Raw genomic sequence first — 26,219 nt, 5'->3', positions numbered from 1 at the left:
AGACAGAGGATTCCAGATGAGGCAGAGCAGATGGCCGTGACTTGAATGTGTCCCTAAGGTCCATGTTGATGCTGTCCGTGATTCTGGGATGGGCAGGGCCGTTCTGCTTGGGTGAGTGTCCTCAGTGGGGACAGTGCTTGTGGGAGTCATGAAGCCGAGGCTCCTCAGAGGCCTGGATCCCGAGTCACGATGGAAATCAGAGGACAGTACCTCTTACCTTTTTATTTTCCCACAGCGGGTGACTGAGTAAAAGAAATAGAAATGTGGTGTGAAGGTTGACCCTAAGTTTGGTTACTGAGAAAGCGGGCATTTCTGAAACAGCAGATTGGAAACCCCCTCCCCTGTGGTTGTGGTGATTCTCCGTTTAGAGTCGCTAGCTCATTCTGTCTACATGTGGTGTCCATTCCTGCCCAGCAGTAGGTTCACATGGGCTCCTGTGCTACTCTGGACGAAACCTCATTTCCTGGTGGCTCATGGCTCAGAGAACATGACAACTGTTTTGAGGCTCTGGAGGCTTCTGCAAGGACATGGTCCTTCTGATGAACTCTAGTATGTTATGGATTTACCCAATATTTTTCAAACCGAGGATAACAGTTTGTTACCAGGTTGTGAGATGCATTTTAGCAGGTCAGCACCAGCATTAAAATATGTGAAACAACAGAAAATGTCGGAGTGCACGTCAGGTGATGAAGGCTAATATGGTTGCATGAAAAGTGCACTTTTACTGGGTTATGATTGTGCAACTTAGTTCTTAATGTGATTTGCATAAAAAGTGCTTGAAAAACACCAATTTAACTTATCCTTGTTTAGATGATAATCAGTTTAATTTCACAAGTGTGTTGTACATATAATGAGTAAACATATGTACTCTGTGTCAAGAATGATTTTTAAACACCTTCCTTTATTCATTTCACAATGTATGTGTATTTATCCTCACTCGAGCCCTGGGTGGGATAGATAATTTGCAGAAAGCAGCGTAACAGCTCCACTCCCTGCCCCTGTGGGTGTGCTGCTCCCAGGCGGCGGGCCAGGCAGGTGCTGAGACCGGGGGGTGGGGGGTGGTGGAGGCAATGCTTACTTGACCACGGAAAGATTCTGCAGTAAATCACATACGAGAATCAGATCAGTTATTTTGTTTGAAGGCAAGTGTATTCCTTGAAAAGGCAGTTTCATGAAAAAAATTATGTGAACTTAAGCTGTTTTAGAAAAGAGCATCTAGAGCATGCAGATTCTCAAGGCAGGTAGTATCTTTACTATAAAAACCAAATTTTTACAAACTGGGTGATTGTATGTTGTACTGTTGGGTGGGAAGTCTGCATTAGTGGGCCATGCTAAGGGGTCTAAAATTTTATTCTTCTGGATTTGCTTCTGCTGCAATTTCTTTTTTTGTGGTTTTATGTTCACAGGTGTGCCTTCTTCCTCTTGCTCCTCCTCCTCACTGGAAAACATGCTTCTGTTTAACAGTCCTTCTGTGGGCCCTGATGCTCCCAAGATAGAGGACTTGAAGTGGCATTCTGCGTTCTTCAGGAAGCAAATGGGTACTTCCTTGGTTCACTCGCTGAAGAAGCCCCACAAGCGAGATCCATTGCAGAACAGCCCTGGGAGTGAAGGCAAAACCCAGCTAAAACAGCCAGACCTGGGGGGCAGAAGGGAGGGGACGGTGGGCCCAGAGAGCTTTCTGAGTTTTGAAAAGACGTTTGCAGAAGCACGGCTCGTATCAGCACAACAGAAAAACGGTGTGGTGATGCCAGACCACGGGAACAGGAGAGACCATCGTTTTCAGTGTGACCTCAGCAAGGGGGACGTAAAGGACAGACCTTTGAAACAGAGTCACAAGCCTCTGAGGTCCACAGACGTGTCCCAGAGGCACGTGGACCACGCCAGAGCTGCCGCCTCCCCTGGGGCGGGGCAGTCGGCGCCGGGCACGAGGAAGGAGGTGGTGCCCAAGTGCAACGGCTCCCTGATCAGAGTGAACTATAACCAGTCTGCAGTCAAAGTGCCTACGACACCGGCCAGCCCAGTGAAGAACTGGGGAGGATTCCGGATTCCAAAGAAGGGGGAACGGCAGCAGCAGGGAGAGGCCCCAGAGGCGGCCTGCCACCAGCACTCAGACTACTCCTACCTGGGCCTAGGCCGAGTTCCAGCCAAGGAGAGGGCAAAAAGCAAACTGAAAGCTGACAACGAGAATGACGGGTATGTCCCTGACGTAGAGATGAGTGACTCGGAGAGCGAGGCCTCCGAGAAGAAGTGCATCCACGCCAGCAGCTCTATCAGCAGGAGGACAGACATCATCAGGAGAAGCATTCTGGCCTCTTGATGAAACGGGCACGATGGTGCAGGAGGCGAGAGCTCTGACACAGGGGAACGAGCGGAAACCCATCACTCCTGAGCTACACAAATACATTTACTTGCAATTCTGATTGGAATTTTTTTTCAGAGTCATTTATAAATCATTGTTGTGAGAAGTGTGTTATTTGCAACTTGTTGAGGAAACACAAGAGTAGATTGTAACCATAAGACACTGCTAAGACTAGAGGCTGAATTAACACTACAATAAGAATGGATGAAGTAAGTTTCTCAAGAGGGCTAGGCTGAACTAAGCCTCATGAGTGCTTACTGCCCTCTGTATCCTTCCCAAAGCACAAACTCTTAGTTACCTGAATATATGGAATCAGAGATGGTTCTTGAGGAAACCCTCACGTATCATTTAGTAGCCCATAAAACTTATTTTCTAGGACTGTGGTGATCTTGAAATCATATTTATACTTTGGCCCACGGACTGTTTTGTTGCATTGTAGTATACAGGCAGTAGCTCTGAAGCTTCAGTAATTCTAGGGAATTCATGTGTAAATAAAGCAGATAAGGGAAGAGAAAAGTTTTAAAAAGGCCATTACCGGAAGATCTGAAGGGACAGGGTAGAGCTGCCTGAGCTTGGAGATTTAGGGTGAATGGAAGCAGCCAGGTCCTGCTGCCGGCAGCTCTCGACTGTGTTCTGGATAGAGGGCAGGCGGAGAGCGACGTGTCACAGGGCTCCATCCATGAGAAAGGACAGTTGAGGTCCCATCCTTACCAGTCCTCTCAACCTTTCTCTTCCCTACCGACTGCCTTCTGGGCTAGCTTGGGATTCCGCTGGCCTTTGGCAATACCTGGCCACCTGGCTTCCAACAACACAATGGCTGTTCAAGTTTAAGCAATGACTTCCAGACTCTGGTGACTCATGTTTCCAGAGAGGAGCACTAGTGTGTACGCTGGGGAGTCCGGCCTTCCAACACGAATGGGTTCCTTGGGAGAAAAAAAGGAAAATGGAAAAAAAACCCAAAATAGGTTATATTTTAAAAATAATAGAAAGGCAATAAGTTGCGATAACCTCTTAACCCTTGACCAAGTTTATACAGGAAAGAGATTGAAGTGTAACAGGTTTTCTGGAGTCAGAGTTCTAAGCTCTAATTCGTAACTTGGACTTTCTGATTGCAAATGGCAATAACTAGTAAGTTATCAGCAATAAATTTAGCATTAAATTTGAGTACAATGTTCTGTTTTTGCACTCACTGCAGTGCGTTTTGTATTAAGACAGTGGATAGTGTTAAGGTCCTGTTAATTTTCTTTGGAATTCAATGTAGTTGTGAATCAAACTTAAGGAAAATTTAAGTAGCAGTGAGATTTAGAATTATGGGCACTTGGAACAAGCCCAACTTCCCCTAAATTATCCCTTAGTTTGTTAATACCAGTACTCAGATTCCTGATTCATTTATACATTTATTTCCATGTGGCAGGGACATTCTGATACTTAATGAGTAATGCTTTGAGTTCTGTAGTAGTTACCTTTCAAGTCTTCCAGATGACTGTCAACAAGGAAAAAAGGCTTATTGAATTCCATCTTGCTATGCAAGTTTTATCAGATGATCAAATAGTAGATCTGATACATCCCCATTGTATGTATGACATTTTCAAACCAAGTCTTAACTTTTCAAATACATTTTAGTAACTGATTCAGGGGAGGGGAAAGAATGACCCAGGTTTTTAGACTGACTATTTTTGAGCTATGGGGCTCATTTTTCAAAGAATGTTGTCCAGATAAACTGTTGCTACAGATATTAGAAGTTTCTTATGAATCCAAGTTGTACATTAACTCAGCATAATTTAAAAATCAGATCTTTTTTTTTTCTTTGCATAAGAGCAAGAAACCTTTTGCTGGATACAGAAGAAGGTGGACTCTTTACAGTTCTTTTTTGACTACAGCAACAGCTCTGGGTGAGAGTAGAGTATATAGAGGGATAATCTGTCAAGCCATAGAAAGAAAATCTAAATTCTAGTAAGTCTATGACCTCTCACCGTTTATAAGAGGTACCAGATTCATTTGCACTATTAGGAATGCTAGTTTTGTGCAAAAATAATGCCTTACCTGTTTTTTCCCCACATTTAGGTTGAAAAGCTTTCAAACGTTCCAAGTTATGCTGAACCAAAAAGAAAACAAAACAAAAATAAAAAACCCCACACAAAAACAAAACACACAAACACAAAAAGCCCACACCTTTAATTCCTGCTTTGAAATGCAAATGGTACAGTTTCTCTGACAGTGTAATGACAGCTCTGTAAGTCAGTTTCGCGTCCTGCTGGGAACTCTGTATGAGGTTATGAGCGGCAACTAACCCAACCTGCCCACTTGCACTCTGAGTATGGAACCATTTGCTCTTCTTTTCTTCTTTTTTTAAAGCTTTATCTTTCCGTGTGCATCCTGACCAAGAAATATCTTTGATTATGATCAATGTATTATGTCAAAAATGTAGGCTAGTTAAACTTTTGTAAAGTTGCCTGGAATGTCATTTGTTAGGTTATAAACACAAAATCTAAATGAAGGGTTATATGTGTTGTGTACAAATCTTAATTATTTTGAAATGGACAAACTTGTCATTACATTTGTAACCTTGTACAGAGGATTTTTCACTATGTGCCTAGCTTGGTGTCCATTCAGCTAAAATTGGGTTAAAAAAAAAAGGTGCATGAAGAGTTAAAAATCAGAATTAAAAACAAAAGTATATGTAGAGATGACTATTTTATATTACATGGCCCAATCCTGTATTTATTTCTACCCCCTTTTTGAAAGTATTTATAAAACTAGTTGAGGACAGCTGTATTTTTTTGTTGAACTATTTAGTAGAATTTGTGCCTTTTTGTCTGTATGTGAATAAATGCTGTACATTTTGCAATACATTTTAAAGCGTCATTTGAAATCTAGTTTTGCTGAATATTTAGATGCACATGTACACACTGTCCCATGTGACGGCGCATGTCGCTGTCTCACTGGCAGGAAGACTGCTGGGTACAAGACAAGACTGGATGAGCACGGGTTCACTGAGCTGCTTTCTGGTTCAGCTTTGATGGTGAGACCCCGACAAATCATGGCCTGATCTTGGTGTCCCCTCGCCGGACTTCTTTCCAGAATACAATGTTGGATCTGAAAACAACCAGTTGAAGCAACTTAGTCAGGTTGGAGAGACCTGGGTTTAAAGGCTAAACTGTAGTTTACCAGCCATGTGACCTTTGCCAAGTCACCTAGTAATTATAAGCCTCAGTTTTCCTTCTGTAGAAAGAAGAGTGACATCCTTCCATCGTCTTGGGTTTGCTCTGGTATTTGAAGAAAGCTCATGGAGCATCTCATAGAAAGCAAGCAGTAGGCAGTTAGTAAATGTTTGGCTGTCATGTTTATGATTAAGAAACTTATTTCTCCAACATAATGTTGACTGGTAAGTCTGAGGCAAAAAAAATACATGTTACTCCTGAAAGACAGGGAGACTATTAAAAATTATTTTTCAAAGAATGGTTTCATTAAATGCATCATTTTGATCACAGAATTCCACAATATTAGGGCAAAAAGAGATACCTCCATGCTTTACAAAGAAGATCACAGCATTAATTAGGCACTGGCAGAACTGGGCCAACCCCAGTTCTGGTTTTCTAGTCCGGTGTTCTCCCTGCCGGAAAGTCTTTACTCAACCTCTACATGGAGGCATCAGCATGTAATACAATGCACCTCTGTGCTGGGAACAGCAAAAGAGGTGCGGGTTACACAGAGATTAACTCTCATATAGTGCGATGAACAGGAGCCACAGCAGGGTGGTGGTACCATTCCTAGTTTCAACTTTTGTAAAACTGACCACTGGTGTTTTCTCTTTTAATAACATGAATTGGTGTTCATCAATTTGGCTAAAAGCTTGTTTATTTCTCCTTGTTCCTCCTTAGTGACTATTTACTTCCATGTTGCTTGCTCTGAGTAAGACCCCAGAGAGAAATAACTGATTCTTCTACAAGGTCTTCAAGTTGAATAACCACAATAGTTCCCAAGGGAAATTAAGTCCCCCAGAGCCAAAGGAAGGGTCTCTTGCTGGCAGTTGTGCAACACGTGATGGGAAACGTGGCGTCAGGGACCGTGTTCGTGGTTTTACCCAGATCACTTAGCAAACAACAGCTAACTGAGACATTTGCCATCTGCAGCAAACTTGGCAATGAACTTCCAGGTCGAAATCTTCAGTGTGATTTCCCTCCAATGTTCAGAGCTGCGTCTGATGATGAACCCTGGTCTGGGGCAGGCCAGACCTTTGACTGAAAAAGGGTAAAATCAAGTGTGTCATCTGCTTCCTTGACACTGACCGTCCCTGGGCTGCCGAGTGGCATCGCCGCAGTCCAGCCTTTCCTGAGTTCTAGTGCACTGCTTGTCGGGCACTTCCTCTTTGACGTGTGCAGGTGCTTGAGATTCGGGAACTCATCCTTTTACTATACCCTGCCTTAACAGAATGCCATCCAGGCCTGGAACCTACGTGTATCTCTCCAACTCCTGGAGCCAAATGGTGATCTCGGTATACATATTATACAGTATCTCTTTAGTGTTTCTTGCTTCTTCTTTCCCACTATCTGTTGCCGTATAGTTCAATGGCATTTCTTGCCTGGATTATTGCAGCAGCCTCTATCTGGTTTCCTTGATTCAAGTCTTGCTCCTCCCAGTTAGCTTCAGCCTTGCCATCTCCATAGTGATAACTTCCACAATAATAACTGACTCTGTCATGCCACGAAGTCATCAGAGAACCTCCAGACTCCTGCAGATGGTTACCCACGGCTTATCAAACGACAGAAGCACTGCTGGGCATTTTATGCGTGTTACTTTATTTAAAGCTCACAGCATGACGGACAGGGATTAAGCAGCGTGCTCAAGGTCGGTAGGGGGTAGAACCAAGCGTCTCCAGTCTCCAGCCCCAGGACCCTGCTGCCTCAGAATAAAGAGAGCATTCACATAGACTAGTTTGTGTGTTTTTGAGTACACTAAGAATTTTATATGTGAACTTCAATGAATTTCTATAAAGAAAAGCTAATTATCTTGGTTTAAAATACTATGTTAATGTTCTGGTTGAATGACTATGAACACAACATGATATATTTGGCTTGTGGTCAGTTAGTCCCTACCTTCTAGGAAGAATGGGATTACTTTAGTGTCCTATACATTTGTAGGACACACACGTGCACACATTTACAGATAAAAAGTATATGCATATATGATCAAAAAAACAACACTCTATCAGGAATGCAAAGGATAATTTTCTCTATGTCCTGACACATTACTTGGAAAGTTAAAGAGAATCACCTAAAATCACACTGTTTCTTGACAGTGACTCTGCAATTAGAACTGTTTTAAAAACTTAGATTGACGCTATGCAAATCAGTATTTTTGTGACATAAAGTATATAATCTAGTTAGCTTTCATAAATAAGTCAAGTAATGCCAAATTAAATAGCAAAGGTAAAAGAAAAAAGTATACTATCCTTCCTAACGTATCACTGATGTATCCCGATATTCTCACTACTACTTGGCTTATATACTCTGAGTCTTAAATAAGACATTTATTAATTATGGGTTAAATATGGTTATTTTACCTGTTAATCTGGCTGATGATTCTGATTTCTGGATTAGAACCATGTGAGACACTTTCTTCACAAAGCAGATCTTTTCTCTGGTGTTTTCCCTCCTCCGTGTAGTCTTTCCTCCTTTTCTTGCTCATTTTGGCTCTGCTTCAGCTTTACAGTTTGAATTGTTTCTCTTTTTCATATGAAATGCTGGTGGGCATATCTTTGCCTCAAATAGTCCCAGATACTCAAAGTAAGTAAGTACCTTTCAAACACCATGCTTTAAAATACCATGCTTATTTTGACTCAGGAAATCATACAATATTGTATCAACCACTTTATAATTGCTAAACACAATTTAACATACATTTATTATTTTTTGGTAGATATCTGGTAAATATGTTTTTTTTTGGTGAAATTGTTACCACCTATGAAAAGAAATCTGTCAGTATGTTTTTGAATCTGTCTCCTAAAGCAAAGAAAATAAACCAAACATAAACAAATGGGACCTAATTAAACTTAAACACTTTTGCACAGCAAAGGAAACCCTAAATGAAAGCAACCTACTGCATGGCAGAGAATATTTGCAAATGGCATGGCCAACAACACAGTTCAAAAGCATCAGTTCTTTGGCATCAGCCTTCTTTATGGTCCCACTCTCCCAGTTAATGCTTTTGACTGTGATGTTGGAGAAGACTCTGTCCCTTGGACAGCAAGGAGATCAAACCAGTCCATCCTAAAGGAAATCAACCCTGAATATTCACTGGAAGGACTGATGCTGAAGCTGAAGCTCCAATACTTTGGCCACTTGACGTGAAAAGCTGACTCAGACCTTGATGTGAAGAGCTGAAAAAGACCCTGATGCCGGCAAAGACTGAAGGCAGGAGAAGGGGATGACAGAGGACGATATGGTTGGATGGCATCACTGACTCAATGGACATGAGTTTGAGCAAGTTTCAGGAGTTAGTGATGGACAGGGAAGCCTGGTGTGCTGCAGTCCATGGGGTCGCAAAGAGTCAGACATGACTGACTGAATAACAACAAAATGGCCAACAAGGGGTTAATATCCAATCTCTATAAACAGCTCATATAACAATATCAGAAAAACAACTTGATTAAAAAATGGGCAGAAGACTTGATAGTTTTCAAAAGAAGAAATGCAGAAGGCCAACAGGGACAGAAGAGATGTCTGCTAGTCATCAGGAAAATGCAAACCAAAACCACAAGGAGATCTCACCTCACACTTGTCAGAATGGCTACTATCAAAAAGAACACAAGTAATAAATGTTGGCAAAGATGTGGTTGGTTGATTGAAATATAAATTTCATACTGTGGAAAAGAGTATGGAGTTTCCTTTAAATAACTACAAGTAGTTACTATATGATCCAGCAATTCCACTCCTTGGCATACATACATCTGGAAGAAACATAAACTCTTCATTCTGAAAGACATACACTCCAATGTTCACTGGAGCATTATTTACAATAGGCAAGACACAGAAGCAACCTAAGTGTCCATCAACATGAATGAATAAAGATGTGGTGTGTGTATGTATACACACACAAATAAGCACACAATAGAATACCACTCAGCCACAAAAATAATGAAGTTTTTACATCTGCAACAACATGGATAGACGTGGAGGGTATTATGCCAAGTGAAGTGAGTCAGAGACAAATACTGTCTGATATCACTGTGGAATCAAAAAATATAACACACTGGTGAATATAACAAAGAAGACTTACCAATACAGTGAATAAACTGGGCTTCCCTGGCGGCTCAGTGATAAAGAATCTGCCTGCCAATGCAGGAAACACAGGTTTGATCCCTGGGCCGGGAAGATCCCCTGGAGAAGGAAATGGCTACCTGCTCTAGTACTCTTGCCTCGAAAATCCCATGGACAGAGGAGCCTGGTGGGCTACAGTCCATGGGGTCGCAGAGAGTCAGACATGATATGCATGTCTAAACAACAACCTCTCTCCCACTACCAGTGGGGAGAGGAAGAGGAACTACAGGGGTAGAGGATTAGGAGGTGCAAACTACTACATACAAAACAGGCTGCAAGAGTGTACTGTACAACGTGGGGAATACAGCTAATATTTCATAATAGCTACATGGAGTATAACCTTTAAACACTGAATCTCTACATGGTATGCTTGTAATATACTGCACAACTATACTGCAATTATAAAAAGCGTAAAAGGCAATCAAAAAAGGAAAGTCTGGAAACATTTCAAGGAAATAACCCACTAATTTATATAACTTCCTTTGCTTAGATCTGTATTTTTCACTACAGTTAATTGACTTTTTAGGTTATGGCCAATTTCAAGATTTGGATATGAAAATACTTTTCTCAGGAAGTTTTCTATGTAATGCATAAAGTTTGATAACCAAACGGGCTCTCTGGGTCAGAGTCAGAATCAGAAAAGGCAAGCAAAGACCCGGTCACAGCTATGACTCGTTAGAATAAGGTTGATGAGTGAAAATGTGAAAGAAGTTTGCAAAATCGGTTTTGCATCTGTTATTTCCTATCAACAACACGAATCGATGAACTAAAAGGAAAGAATGGACACTAGTCAGAATTACCTGAAGGCTAGGATGAAGTACGTGTATGAGAGAACCAAGCTGTTTGCCGTGAGGTCCAGTTTCCTTGAGCAGGGGCCTCAGAGAACCTGTAGAGGCAACTGCTCAGTCACTGCCAGGGAACGGGAGAGACGCCAGAGCACGGATTCCGCAGATGAAGGATGCAGTGTTGGGAAGAGGAGGGATATGGGTTGGAGACACCTGGTTTGAAAGCCTGCAGTGACACTTTCCTCCTCCATGACCCTGGGCTAGGTGTTTGACTTTTATGACTCTACATCTTTAGAACAGGAATGGTAACACCTACCTAGCAGGGCTGTTAGATTATATGAGATAATAAATGCAAAATGTTAGCACAATGCCTTGCATATTGTAGGTACTCAATAGGCATACGTTATTCATACAGATCAGCATGGTTATTGTAGATCCAGGGGAAGATTCTCCAGTGGGTCCAGTGGTTTCTTTTGGCTACTTGTAGAAACATGATGTAACTACCCTTACTCTCCTTTATCTCCTAGAGCACAGTTTCCATGACAGGAAATCCTAGTCTCATATTTTTAATCTTCACAGATTTAAGTGCGAACAGATGTCCTTATACATCAGATTATACTCTGATGGCTTTTTTATTCTTTGAAAAAAGGATAAAAATAGGGACTGAAAACTTCCATGATGCCATACTACAAAACTCAAGCATTTTAAATAAACGTAAAAGGAACACACAGTGATTACGAGGATGCTGCATGGGTTTACTAAGAAGAAATTTAACTTATCTTTTCAGACAGGATTACTAGATTAGGTCTGGGAAGTATGACAGTTGTGGCATAAAAGAACCTTCTGAGGTAGAAGCCTAGGTCTGTCTGGATGGTTTTATGAGAGTGTAGGGCTAGACTGAACACAGACTGACCGTGCCTCATGGGTCCTGCTTACCATCTGTCACAGGAGGCAGTGGTTAGTAGGCTCTAAGAGACTGACTACTCAGGTCTGTCTAGTTCTTATTTGTTCAGTGATTTTCATGAAAATATGGGTGGCATGTTCATCAAAGCTATAGATGGACTTCACTGTAAGTAAGAAAAAAATTGTCATGGATGCAAGAAATATAGCAGTAAAACAAAATTAAACAGATGCAGTTCCTATGCTTATAGGGAACAAACTGGATGGCAGAATGAGGAGGTAAAATGATCTCAGCACACTGTAGTAATATAATGAAATTTAAAAGGGACAGAGGACCAGTTTGGCTTCTGGGGCAAAGATCTGGCTAAGCAACAAAACCTTGGGAAGAGGCAGGATTTCAGTCAACAGTACGCTTGGTGACTTTCTAACAGTGTCATTCAACTTCTAAAACAAGCTAACATGATTTTAAGTTGCATTAATGGAAGTAGGTAGGCGCTAGAACAGTGCGATTCTCACTTTTTTCTCATCCTAAATACGAATGAGAAATCATATGAACATTTTCCTGAATCACTAACTACAGTGACTCTCAGAGCAGGCTTCCAGTTCTCTTCTCGGGGTGAGGGAAAGGGGAGGGGTGTGGACTGTGAAACCACACCCATCCCCTGGCGATTCTAAAAAGCTGCCCCCTAACCCCCACTTGGGCAGGTGTCACTCACCCTCTCCCCACTGCTCTCAGTCATCACCCAGAACAAGGTAATGAGTAGTCCATACCTTGAATGTAGCGTTTGGCTCTGGGCCTAAGACTGACGCATCCCAAGCACCTGGCTGAAGTGAGGTGCTCACAGCACCTAACGGATGGGTGGAGGACGGCGAACGGCTTCCGAGATCAGTGACCGGCTGGCGCAGGGACTCAAAACCAAGTTCTCTGAGGAAATGGGGATGCCTACTAAGTGCAAGGAGAACATGAGAATTATTTCCCAAAGGCTGAAGATCTGCCACATGGAAGATGGTTTAGACAGACTCTGTTGCACAAGGTAGAACAAAAGCAGGAGACACATTCAGGAAAGAACCTTCCAGCGGTCAGCACTGCTGGAGAGTTTGATTAGGGGAACCTGCCCGCCTGGCACAGTGAACTTCAGCAGCTGTGCACATAACATTGCTAATGTGTCACTAAAAAAATGAAGGAGTGAACTTTAAAAAACTTGTATTTAAAAAGGAATAAACCAGAGCAGATTCCAAGTTATCTCTATGATGTGTTTCTCATTTGCTTACATTCCAATATACTTTCTGAGGGGAAGAAACAAGAGTAGGTTAGAGTGTGGGCGTTCAGAGCATCTATGGGAACACGGGGGCACATGGGAATTTTTGTGGTGAACTCTTGGGCTAGAAAACCACTCAGTGTAATTTTTTTCTTGGTATTATAGTTGGGTGGGTGCCAGTGCTGTAAAGAATTACTTTAAAAATGCCTTTCCATTCTACGATTTTTGTTACCTAAGTAAACATATATTTACTTAGTTCTTCCTTCCATAAATACTAAGAACATTAATATTGTCACAAAAGCCACACATTTTTTTAAGCTTTAAGAGCTGGCAGGGGGACTTTTCTGGCAGTCTAGTGTTGAAGACGCCACGCTTCCACTGCAGGGACCATGGGCCCCACCCTAGGTTGGGGAACTATAGATCCTGCATGCTGCATTGGGCTGCACGCAGATGCATGAGCTGCATTGGGCGGCCAAAAAAGAAAAAGAAGAGCTGGTAGGGGACGGATTTCATAGGCAGCACTGGGGTGCCACAGGGTCCGTCTCCCCTCTGTACACATTTCTCTATGTATATACACATTTTTAAGTAAGCTAAAAAAATTAGTCATTATTTTTGATTAAAGGGTTTATAAAAAAAGCTCATTACAGATTTATTTTGAGAAAACTGATAAAACACATTATGGTTAAAGAACAGAATTTATAATAAAATGTTCAAAAGTGTTTTTTTTCAGTCTTCCTTGGTTTGTCTGAGAGTTGGCTTGGCAGGCTGTGCAGCTATGAAATATTCATATTTGCTGAATAAACGAATGACTGAATTGTTACTAATGTTCGCCCATAGTTCTCACACCAGAGGAGAAATTACAAGATTGTTGGCTGCCCCGATTTGCATATTTGTATACAGAGTGAAGAAGAGGTAATCATATCTCTTTTCTTTCTCAGGGAGACACGAAAAAGAAATATGAATAAATAAAATGAACTAGCTATGTTAGCCCCAATTTCAGATTTATGCCATTTCTTTTCTCTCTTTCCTATTCATTTCCCCTGTCTCCTAAAATAAAGTTCACAGAGTAAATGATACTTACTGTCTGTGAAGTCAAGGCTGACCAATATGAGGAATGTCCAAAACAATACTACATTTTTATATTAAAAATCATTATCAAACAAACTTTTCTGGAAGAAAAATCACCATACATGTTCAGTTCTGTTGCTTAAACATAGCTTGCTGCTGCTGCTGCTGTTGCTAAGTCACTTCAGTCATGTCCAACTCTGTGTGACCCCATAGACAGCAGCCCACCAGGCCCCACCGTCCCTGGGATTCTCCAGGCAAGAACACTGGAGTGGGTTGCCATTTCCTTCTCCAATGCATGAAAGTGAAAAGTCAAAGTGAAGTCGCCCAGTCGTGTCCAACTCTTAGTGACCCCATGGACTGCAGCCTACCAGGATCCTCCGCCCATGGGATTTTCCAGGCAAGAGTACTGGAGTGGGTTGCCATTGCCTTCTCCAAACATAGCTTAAGTCTGTTCAAATTGAACAGAGATCAGAAAGGCCGTTTATCTGCATTTTAGTACCATATCCTTTCCTTGGAGAGTATCTAAGCCTAAGAAAGACTGCCCACTGGAATGGGGTCATTATGAGTAAAATGTAAAGAGTACATTTTACATTTACCTTTAGCCCAAAGTTTGGAGAAAGCACTTATGCTGAAAGATTTTATCTTGAAGAAAAAAGTCTGGAAAGTTATATTATTTTTTTAGAAAAAGATACTGCTACTTATATTTCATTTGTCTAGATTGTTAGTTTCTGAAGTGTTTTCTCCTACAGTCTCATTTTTTGGTCAGACACAATTCTAACATTTTCTCTGATTAAAAGTTTTAAAAATAAACATTATATTCTAAATATAAATATGAACATAACTCTTATAACCCAGTCTGTGAATGACACGGGAGGGAATTTAGATAGTCAAATGAAAAATCTTCTAAGAAATGGAAATAAGCTGAGCGCCTACCTGCCATTTAGCTGTCATGTCTGTATTATCATCTCATCATCGTGTCTGACACTAGCGACCATTGGCTCCCTCCTGCCTAGATTCCATCCACCCTTCAGTTTTTATCATACTGGATTCTCTTGGTTACCAGCCTCTCACTGCTCCTATTCAGTCTCCTCCAGTGACATTTCTTCCTGAGCTCATTCAACCAACAAAGACATTTTCTAAGGTCTCTCCTTAAAGACTCTTTTTCAGTTTTTAAGCAGACAGCTCTGAACACCTTCTGTGCTCCAGGAGCCATGCTGAGCGCTAAGGATACAATGATGCGTGATGGACAGTTCTGCTCTCAAGGAGCTTGCAGTCTGTTGGGAAGGAGATAACATTAAAGTAAAAGCTTCAAAAAGAGTTACAGATTTTCTTAAGTGCTATACAGGAAAAAACAGAGCATAGACTAAGAGCAATACAACAAAGGGACCTTGCTGAGTCTGGGGAAGCAGCCTGAGGCAGGGTTTGTGGGGAGCTGCACACTTGAAGGATATGCAAATGGCAAAGTGTGAGCAGAGACCCTGTGTGGAGGAGGAGGAAAACGCTATGATGGGAGGTACGGAAGGGCATCGCCAGGGACAGAGCACGAGCAATGCGGGGGACGAGGTAGTGAGAGAACATCACACAGGGCCTCGGGGCCAGCCCCGACCCTCGTGGTTTCGAATCTCAGCTCCAGGCCAAAGACCCCGTGACTGTCTCAATTTGTGGGCACCAGTCCTAAACTTCCGACCGTTGGTTGGACATTTACAGGTGCGCATTCTCATGCCACCTCATTGTCTTTGGACTACCGCAATGGTCTCCTAACTTTCTGTCCAGGTGCAAACCCACCTAAGCCCATCATAGAAAGCAGGGAGCGCCATGTTCAACTAGCAGCAGAGAGTGAGTGACTACAATGGGTCTATGAAAATCAACAGGATGGCAACAGTTCAGTACCACGCAGTCTCAGAACTCAGGATTCCCTTTGATCCATACTGCTTTGAATAATAGCGAAAACACAACAAAAGAAGAACACCTCAAAATCCAAAACCCCAGACAAATGGGAACCTTCCCAAATTCTTAAATATCAATATTTGATAAATACTGAAAATCACACAAGGTAAAAATGAACCACTGCAATTATACATTAAAATACATGAGAGCATCACTTTAGGAAGTACATGATTTATTACATGTGAGTTCATAATAAAATGGAGACTTGGGAACTTTAAAAATGAATTATGAGTAACAGATGTGAAATTCTCAAATCCTGAAGCCTGAAATACTAAAATTCTTGCATTTTTAAAAAAACTCTTTCTCATGATTAGCATAGTTTGAAAATTATGATTCTTTTCCAAGGGAAAAAGGAGGAATTAAAAAATAGACACGTTGATGAAGGCAGTGCGTTCTTCCCAGCGGGCTTTATTCTCCACTGAAGCTCAATATCGGATTATCTTTTACTTACAGGAAGCTGTCACTCTTCTGTTTTCCAAGAACCCTCCAGACAGAATGGAAAATGCATGTGCAAAATGACCCTCTATGCAGGTTTTACCATTTTAATACACTTCTGGTCAACCGCTTCCCCAATTCTAGGGTTCTGTGAGTGAACGCTGAATAATTTTAAACATTTTCCAGATTCATCATGGAGGCTGCTCTTCTTCTCTGCACTGTCATCGCACTGAGCTGCAATTGAAATGAACAATCAGTAAGTAGGTAACTTTTTCTATGGAAGATCTTAAACTAGTACAAAGTGTAACGCATCACAACTTACAATTACTGAAAACAACTTTATTGTAAGGCATCTTGTAAGAGGTCACTTTTTGTGTTCATTTCTCTTTTACTCTTGAGACTTTAAAATGATTACACTAGAGATGTGTGTGTCAAATATGACTTTCCACAGCTCAGTGATATACTTACAATTCCAAAACATATTTAACGGATGGATGAAAGGCACCTAGATAAACGTTAACCAGGAAAGAGACTAGAACACAAACTAAGTGCAAGCCAGCACAGTGCAGGGTTGACAATAAAAAGATGATGACAGGTCACAGTGAGTCTACTGAGAAAATAATCCTTAAATATTAAGTTGAACTCATGACAAAGACACAAGGTGAAAAATATCTAACAGTATAAAAGAGCATACAGCGTAAAGGAAGCCTTCCCATCTCCCGCCTTCATTCCACATCCCTCTTCCCAGATACAACCACCACTCCCAGCCTCTAAACAAACTTCTTAAAGTATCCTACATGAGAATATGTGCACATTACTGCTTCACTTTTTTTGAAGAATGATAAAGTACTATACACTCTCCTTTCCCCCTACTGAAGTCCACTTTATTCCATCTGTCTTTTATCTTCTGTGCGCTCTGCTCCACTGCAGCCCTTCTTTTCGGTTGCTGTTGATTAGCCACTCTGCTTAGAACGGGAGCCTTTCATTACACACTGCAACTATTTTTCTCAGTTTGTCACTGACGTTACTTTTTTACGCAGAAATCTGAAATCTTACATAGTCACATTAATTTATTTTCATCGTTTCTAGGTTTTGTGTCACCACACTGGTTTTAAAAAATCCCATACAGTGAAAAGAACACCATGCGGCATTCAGTAGCTTAGAGTGACGCACTCAGAATATCTAACCATCTATACCATTGTCCCAAGACGGAGGAAGGCCCTACAGAAAACGCTGATCACAATAGCACGTTCCGAGCATGACTCAATGACTACAGCGCAGGGTCTGTGCTGAGCCGATGAGGAGATGCTAGACGGCCTGAGTAAAGACAGCATGAGAGAGACAACAATAATCTTTTAACCCCTTTACTTTACTGAATATCAAGCCCTTAGCAGGATAGTATTTCTAATAGCAGTTCCCAATTTCTGGAAGAATATGGGAAAGTTAGACAGGATTCAGAGAAGGCAAAGATAAAAATTTTTTTAAATTGAATATATGTCTTAGAAACAAAGTTTGAGTTGAATACTTTTAAAATAGAAAACAACAACAACAAAAAACTAACCCCAGGGAATAAATTCCTCTTTGTGTTTAGGGAAAATGGTCAATGATTACTTTCTGTCTTCAAATGAGAAGAGAATGGCAGGAACAAAAAATTTAAAGAAAAGTCTGTAAGGCAGTTACTGACAAAACATTTTAAAAAAGGCTCACAAAGAGATTAGGAGAATCTCTGCCATTGGAGAGTTTAAATAACAGGAGAAATACTGTGGACTGTTGAGGTTTAATGCTGTTGGGAAGGGGATGGGAGTAGATGCCACCTGGATTATATCATCAAGGTTCTGTAACTGGACTCTTGTTACTATCCAACTCCAGGGAGCTGATTTTAAGTAGGCATTTTCTTTACCACAGGGCTTCCCTTGTGGCTCAGCTGGTAAAAAATCTGCCTGTAATGCAGGAAACCTGGGTTTGATCCCTGGGTTGGGAAGATCCCCTGGAGAAGGGAATAGCTACCCACTCCAGTATTCTGGCCTGCCATGGACTGTGTAGTCCATGCGGTTGCAAAGAGTCGGACAAGACTGAGCAACTTTCACTTTCTTTACCACGGTCCTTAAAAAAGATAAACTTGAAGCTTTAAAGACTGTGAGGTAGAAATTTAATTTCTATGTATCTAATTACCTATTTACCACTTAATGACCATGCTAAGAGCTTTATATGTGTTAACTCCTTTGATCTTTCAATAACTCTATTAGGGAGGTGTTATTATCCTAAACATGAACAGACTGAGGCTTAGAGATGTTGAAACTGCCCAAGGTCACATGGCTAATTAATGGTACAAGGTTATTTGCCAGACACCAAAATACCTCCACTCAAGATACTGCCCTGAACATGTTGGCTCCTGTAACCTTATAATCTAAATGAATAAATGAATTCTTAAATAATTATCTCATCCATCAGTCCATAATTTCATAAGAAATTAAACGTACCTGATAAAACTATAATTACTTTTAAGAAGGAAAGGTAACAGAAGGGCAAGTTATGATTGGATTTTGAGAGCCACACCATGCTCATACCAGAAGCAGGTTAACAAAAAAATCTATAAATATCACAAACTGAATTCTGTGAGTATTTAGAGTTAATTGCTTTACTATATATGAAATTATCCAAGAATAATGTTAATTATCAGACTAATAATATCCAAGAATAATGTTAATTTTGATCAAAACAGTAAATTTATAACCAAATATAATAATACACTTGGTTTGTTTCTGTCTAAACTATCTGTTTCCAGCCTATCTTTATAATCACTAAACTCCTCTCATTTCGTTCCTAACAGGAGAGACTATTTGCTCCTACTTTAGAACAAATGGCCCATTTCATTTATATGATATGTGAGCATTATGAGTAACTGCCCCTTATTATTTCATGGATGTTCTGCATTTTCTACTCTATTTCCCATTGGACAACTTTTATGTGGTATTTGAGATTTATATGGTCACATACAAATATCCATTAAATGAAGTTAAACCTATAAGCTAGGTAATTTTTTTCCATTTAAAAACTGCAATAAAAACAGTTAGTGCAATTTGGAACACTATATTCAAAGCAATGTGATTCACTTTCAAATCTCTCCGTGAATACCTGCCTAGTTTCAGGCAGAACGTAATTCTAGAGCAGTGCTCACTGTGAAGACTGTGGAGCTGTTCTGTTTGATGCTGGCCAATACGACAGTCACGGCTTCGTGCAGCTTTTGAGCACGTGAAATCTGATAGTGTGAGGATTTCAATTTAGCTGACTTAAATGTAAACAGCGGCTAGTGGCTACATCTATCCATGTGGGACAGTGCAGTTCTAGACTCAGGTGATGTTTATTTCTGTTTCTAAAGTTTACTTTTTCAATCTCAAATGTTAAACAGACTAATTTTAAGTAGCTTAGTCAAATAAAAATAAAATGCTAGTTTTCTGGAAACTGTTGAGGAATGTTTTTAATCTGTGACTTACTCAGACTCTCATCATCCAGGCATAATGAGGATGCTTCCTACCTGCTGGGAGGCCGAAGCAGCTCTCTGTTCCGCTTCACTCAGTCGCCTCTGAAGTCTGTTGGATTTTTCCTGGTGCTCTAGAATTAACTTTTCATTCTATTAAGGGGAAATATAAGACAAGTTAGAAATCTGTACGTGGCATGGAGGTGTTTCATGGAATTATCAATGAAAAATCTGAACATTATTTTATCACTTACAAAATGTAATGACAATATATCTCCAAATTCATATTTTTCAAGTTATGAACGCCAAAGTTCAAAGCTGGTTTTACATTATGACTAAATTGGTGTCTTCCCCACCCCCACCACCACCCACCGCTGTCACAAACCACCAAAGGAAGTGAATTAAATCCAAAGCAAAGTGAACCTGAAGACGAGGACGTTCAGTATGAGATGCTAGAAAACTGCTCTGCTGTCACCTGTGAGTGTGAGAGCACAGACCTGGGCCTCAAAGCAGAGTGTCACGAGGGGCGGGCTCAGTCTGACACTCTGCGCTTTTTGTCAGGTTCTCAGGTGATGCATACACTGTTGGCTGGGGCGCTCGAACCACTGTGCTCGCAGAGCTTCCAGGGAAGTGGTGACATCGTGCACACATTATTAAAGTCAAGGAGCAGAAAATACTCATTCCAGAAATCCTGATTTTTACAGAATTAGACTTATCTTAGTTAGGGCTTCCCTGGTGGCTCAGCAGTAAAGAATCTGCCTGCAGTGCAGGAGATCCAGGTTTGATCCCTGGGTCAGGAAGATCCCTTGGAGAAGGGAATGGCAACCCACTCCAGTATTTAGCCTAGAGAATCCTATGGACAGAGGAGCCTGGTGGGCTACAGTCAATGGGGTCAGAAAGAGTCAGACACGACTGAGCAAGTAACATTTGCACTATTGAGACTTATCTTAAATGATTTATATGCTGAAAGCATTATTTAAAAAAGAGAAGGTGGGGCTTCCCTGGTGGCTCAGTGGTAAAGAAACTGCCTGCAATGAAGGAGAAAGTGAAAGTGAAGTCACTCAGTCGTGTCCCACTCTTGGTGACCCCATGGACTGTAGCCTGTCAGGCTCTCCAGGCAAGAGTGCTGGAATGGGGTGCCATTGCCTTCTCCAGGGGATCTTCTCGACCCAGGAATCAAACCTGGGTCTCCCGCACTGCAGGCAGACGCTTTACCGTCTGAGCCACCGGCTCTCCTGCAATGCAGGAGACATGGGTTTAATCCCCGGGTCAGGAAGATCCTCTGGAGAAGAAAATACCAACCCACTCCAGTATTCTTGCCTAGAACACCCCATGGACAGAGGAGCCTGGAGGGTCAGGCACAATTTAGTGACTAAAACAACAACAAACAACAGTAATAAAAGAAGAAATCTTTTCCAAGTTTCCCAATACATCTGCATGTCAGAGGGTATCAGGGTCAATGGAGTTATTAAGGCACTACTAAGGGTTGCGTTGAAGCCCTTTTCCCCTCGGCTGTGGATGAGACCTTACTTGGAGTAGGTTCTTTGTTGATGACTAAGTTAAGATGAGGTCATTAGGGTGGGTTCTAAACCAATGTGACTGGTGTCTTCATAAGAAGGGGAAATTCGGACATAGAGATTGACACGTACAAAGGGAAGAACATAGGAAGACACCATCAGCAAGACAAGGAGTGCCTAAGGCTACTGGAAGTGAGGGGAGAGGCCTGAACAGACTCTCTCCTGGGGAGTCGGAAGGAACCAGAGCTGCTGTCTCCTGAGTCTGGACTTCCAGCTTCCAGAACTGAGAGACAGCCAGTACCTGCTGACTGAGTCACCCCAGCCTCTCTTCCTCTGTTAGAGCAGCCTCAGGCAACTACACAGGCATCGTGACTGTCAGTCTGTCACAACATGGTGTAATGCAGACAAGAGCAAGCAATCTATCAATTAAAAGATGTATTAGCCTTTTCCACGCTTAACTACTAGCCTAAAAAAAAAAAAAAAAAGTCTGTGCACACACAGAATTATTATATAGTTTTTTTGAACTAGATAGTTCCTGTGTCCTAACATACAAGTGGTAAGAGTGAATGTCATGCCTAGTAATACAAAATACTGAAATAACAGTATCCTGTTAAAATGTGCTTATTTTATTTCTTATTGTGCCCAAAAGCAAAATTAAATTGTATGAAGAGAACTCTATTAGCTGCTCCAATTTACCAAGATGTTTAAATATGTAGCCTTAAATTTAAGAGGCACATCATTAACATTAGAGAAAACCTGAGGAAAAACTGCCATCCTCTATAATAATCATTTTCATAGTTACAATCAGATGATATATAAGGTACATATTTCTGTGCTGCTACCATAATGGCGAAAGCAGAATCCAGATTAGATAAATCATAATATATGCAACTGTTCTTTTTCTAACTGATCATTTGAGTTGCTTTTGATCTTCCAAAAAAATTAACATTACTGTGTTGAATATTTTCCTTTAAAATTTTTTTCATATTTTAAATTATTTCCTTAGGACAGATTCCTGGAAGGGGGAGCTACATCAAAGAGTATTTTAATGGCTATGGTCTAATTGTTTTCTAAATTTCTCATGTCAGTTTATAATGCTATAAGACTGAAGAGCAATGACTTCACTATGGCTCCTACGGAAGGCCATAGAGAGCTAGTGGGCCATACAGCCTGTTAATGAAATTCCAAGAAATATGTTAGAAATTAAAACATCAAATAAAGAAGTAGAGTTCTAGAAAGTTCTAACCATAATCTAGAAATTGTTTAACCCTTTTTCTTCAACGAAAACGACAATAAACCCTTGTTAACTTTAGTTCTAAAGCATTAATGTAAAGGAATGCTTTCATATATTCCAGTAGGCAAAAGTATTTCCTACATGTCTTTTCTGATGGATTAAAACAAAATTAGTGCAACTGGGTTAAAAAAAAAAAATCTTAGACATGCACAGAAATAAAGAGGATCCTAACACTTCTGAAACAGCACAAGCTATATGGTGAAACTGAAATAGGAGCTCTGTCTTTGTCATTTAAATATGATGAATCACTGACTTCCAAAGCTTTTATTCGCATTATATTATGTGTGGACTTTTAATGCTATGTATGATTTCTGCAAGAAATACTCACATCCGCATGGTCATTTCCAAGTAGAGAATTAATTTGAACTTGGCTCAGGTAAGATTCTATAGTGTGTGCTTCCCAGGAGGGCCATTATCTTACCTCAACTACCTTTTCATTTGCCATTTCCAGCTGAGAAAGCAGCTCTTGGGTATGAAGTTTCTGTCGACTCAGCTCACTCCTATTAATCAAGAGAGAGGAAAAAGAAGAGAAGAGAAAACCATTAATATAGCTGTTCAAAAACCTAACAAAATAGAATATTAGTGCGGTACATGTTCATGTTCTAAACAAAAAATATCTTGTGTGCAAGGACAACAGTGAGAATACACTTAACACTACTGAACTGTTCACTTAAAATCGATTGAGACAGTAAATTTACAATTTAAATAAAGGTTAAAATTGTCCATTTTATATTAGGTATATTTTACCACAATAAAAAAATCAAACCTCCCCTCACATATTTCGAAAGTGCCAAAGTATCCTTTATATCACTGATATTATTTGGCATTAAAATAAAAGTATATTCATATTAAACATACAGTATTTGTTGTTTTTAATGTTCATATATAGCACTTCTTAGAGAGGCTCAATTCTTGGAAATTTAAGGTAATGTTAATCACTCCAAACACCATTTCAGCTTAGTATATTCAGGATTAAAATATAAGTTTTGGTTGTTATTTGCTTTATCTTATGCATTCATATCCCTTATGCTTTATTAGATAGAATTATGCACATAAGTGTCATCTTTTTGTGTTGCTGTTCAACATATAAGCATTATATTCCCTTTGGCCAAAGATAATCTCAAAAGTCCCAGGTTAGAAGCAGATACAATGGAGACTTTAAAATAACCTTTACAGATCAAATTAATCTCTGAGTATTAAACAGTATTAAATAGTTCATTCAGGACTGGTTTTTATCCTCTGACCTTCTGCTTCTAAAATAAGTCAGTAGATCAACACTTCCAGTTATCAGCTTTGATTTTTTTTCAAAGTGAGGCTAAAAACCTGGTAAGTCCTGTAAGTGTCCTATATTTGAATGGATAGTTGTTAAAATCAGAAAGCTATTTGTTATAAATACATAGGATAGAACAAAAAATGTCCACAAATCAACTTCACAAATATCTACTGAACACTCCTTATGGGTGGTAGTCAACATGGATGGTGTCATAACAGAACTTGCGGATGAATGGGAAACGCTCACTCCTACTCAGTGGCTTCATCAGTACAGGTCAGGCCACTGACAGCGAGGAGCTTGAGTACTGGTCACTGAGTGCGTGACAGACAAATTCAATTGTTTCACCTGAGTTAATTTTGGTGGTAACAATACCAGGTGGTGCTAGTGGTAAAGAGTCCACCCGCCAAGGCAGGAGACACAGGAGACGCTGGTTTGATCCCTAGAAGATCCTTGAAGGAGGAAACGGCAACCTGTTCCAGTATTCTTGCCTGGAAATTTCCATAGAGAGAGGAGCCTGGCGGGCTACAGTCCAGGGGGTTGCAAAGAGTCAGACACGACTGAGCATTCATGCACACATATGACAATAGGATAGGATAAACTGTTGTGCTTAAAGTATCTTGTGTGGCTTACGGGCTTCCCGGGTGGCACTAGTGGTAAAGAATCCACCTGCCAATGCAGGTTAGATGTAAGAGGCATGGGTTAAATTACTATTACTCCTCACCATAACAAAGAAAAGCAAAATGACTAATGTGGCCAGCCTTCTGGGCTGAATGTAATTAAAAGGTATGCACACTAGTGCTAAGGAGAAATAACCTCTGAGTACTGTGGAGAGGAAGATGATACAGTGATCGTATTTATAAAATTGCCAACACTCAGTCTATACCTTTTCAGATAACACCTACTGCATGATTTGATACCTATGCTATTTGCTTACCCATGACAATTTATTTGAATAATACAAATAGTTTCTAATAATTACTATTAGTAATAATTTCACACAAAATTTAGGATCACAATGATACAAATTATTAACTTTAAAAAAATGCATTTATTTTTAATTGGAGGACAACTGCTTTACGATGTTGTGTTAGTTTCTGCCATATAACAACATGAATCAGCCATACACACACATATATCCCCTCCAACTTGAACAGATTATTAACTTTAAGTTACTTTTCATTTGTGAAAATGTCTATTCTATTGTGTATCAAGCAGTCACCCTCACTGGACAGTGAGCAACACTGCTCTCCACCAAGAAAGTGGAGATAATGGTAATGGTCGTAATAATAGCAAACGTTCCCCTAGTGCTTACTCTGTGTGGTGGTGCTAGTGATAAAAACCCGCCTGCCAATGCAGGAGATATAACAGACATGGGTTCGATCCCTGGGTTGCGAAGGTCCCCTGTAGGAGGGCATGACAACGCACTCCAGTATTCTTGCCTGGAGAATCTAATGGATAGAGGAGCCTGGCAGGCTACAGTCCACAGGTCGCAGAGTCAGACATGACTGAAGCAACGTTGCACAGCGCTACTCTAAATACTCTAAACTAAAAAGGTCAGTTTTAATTCCAATGCCAAAGAGAGGCAATGCCAAAGAATGGCATTTTGAATATGCTGCTTTTGAATATGCTGTCTAGGTTGGTCATAACTTTTCAGCCACAAAATTAAAAGATGTTTACTCCTTGGAAGAAAAGTTATGACCAACCTAGACAGCATATTCAAACTACTGCACAACTGCACTTATCTCACACACTAGTAAAGTAATGCTGAAAATTCTCCAAGCCAGGCTTCAACAAAATGTGAACCTTGAACCTCCAGATGTTTAAGCTGGATTTAGAAAAGGCAATAGATGCCTTTTTTCTGTTTCTAAAGTTTATTTTTTCAATCTCAAATATTAAAGAGACTAATTTTAAGTAGCTTAGTCAAATAAAAATAAAATACTAGTTCTCTGGAAACTGTTGAGGAATTTTTTTAATCTGTGACTTAGAGAAATCAGAGATCAAATCGCCAACATCTGAGGGATCACTGAAAAAGCAAGAGAGTTCCAGAAAAACATCTAGTTCTGCTTTATTGACTATGCCAAAGCCTTTGACTTTGTGGATCACAACAAACTGGAAAATTCTGAAAGAGATGGGAATACCAGACCACCTGACCTGCCTCTTGAGAAACCTATAGGAAGCAACAGTTAGAACCGGACATGGAACAACAGACTGGTTCCAAATCAGGAAAGCAGTACGTCAAGGCTGTATACTGTCACCCTGCTTATTTAACTTACATGCAGAGTACATCATGAGAAACGCTGGGCTGGATGAAGCACAAGCTGGAATCCACAAGATTGGAATCCACAAGCTCCCACAAGATTGCTGGGAGAAACATCAATAACCTCAGATATGCAGATGACACCACCCTGATGGCAGAAAGTGAAGAACTAAAGAGCCTCTTGAAGAAAGTGAAAGGGGAGAGTGAAAAAGTTGGCTTAAAGCTTAACATTCAGAAAACTAAGATCATGGCATCCAGTCCCATTACTTCATGGCAAATAGATGGGAAAACAATGGAAACAGGGGCTGATTTTATTTTTTTGGGCTTA

At 40.5% G+C, this 26,219-nt stretch overlaps 2 protein-coding genes across 14 annotated transcripts in view; one reads left to right on the top strand and one right to left on the bottom strand.

Annotated features, from left to right (window-relative positions):
- Positions 1-5,211, top strand: part of JADE1 (jade family PHD finger 1) — a 56,426-nt gene extending 51,215 nt beyond the window's left edge. For all 7 annotated transcript variants that reach the window (XM_070769106.1, XM_070769108.1, XM_019977375.2 and 4 more), the window contains exon 11: positions 1,407-5,211. In XM_070769106.1, coding sequence (XP_070625207.1) covers positions 1,407-2,317 — 911 coding nt within the window. In that variant the 3' untranslated portion in view covers positions 2,318-5,211. The remainder of the gene's footprint in view (positions 1-1,406) is intronic.
- The window catches only part of SCLT1 (sodium channel and clathrin linker 1), a 237,950-nt gene continuing 216,147 nt past the window's right edge, over positions 4,417-26,219 (bottom strand). For 3 of the 7 annotated variants that reach the window (XM_070769109.1, XM_070769111.1, XM_070769112.1), the window contains 3 exons: positions 22,783-22,861; positions 19,608-19,703; positions 4,417-16,306 (listed from right to left, as the gene is read on the bottom strand). In XM_070769109.1, coding sequence (XP_070625210.1) covers positions 16,244-16,306; positions 19,608-19,703; positions 22,783-22,861 — 238 coding nt within the window. In that variant the 3' untranslated portion in view covers positions 4,417-16,243. The remainder of the gene's footprint in view (positions 16,307-19,607; positions 19,704-22,782; positions 22,862-26,219) is intronic. The other 4 variants (XR_011561110.1, XR_011561108.1, XR_011561109.1 and 1 more) reach the window with 4 other exon arrangements.

The sequence above is a fragment of the Bos indicus genome, chromosome 17, assembly GCF_029378745.1.
Source record: "Bos indicus isolate NIAB-ARS_2022 breed Sahiwal x Tharparkar chromosome 17, NIAB-ARS_B.indTharparkar_mat_pri_1.0, whole genome shotgun sequence".
Taxonomy (NCBI): domain Eukaryota; kingdom Metazoa; phylum Chordata; class Mammalia; order Artiodactyla; family Bovidae; genus Bos; species Bos indicus.
Note: the sequence above shows the minus strand (reverse complement) of the source record. Positions and strands in the feature narration are given on the sequence as shown.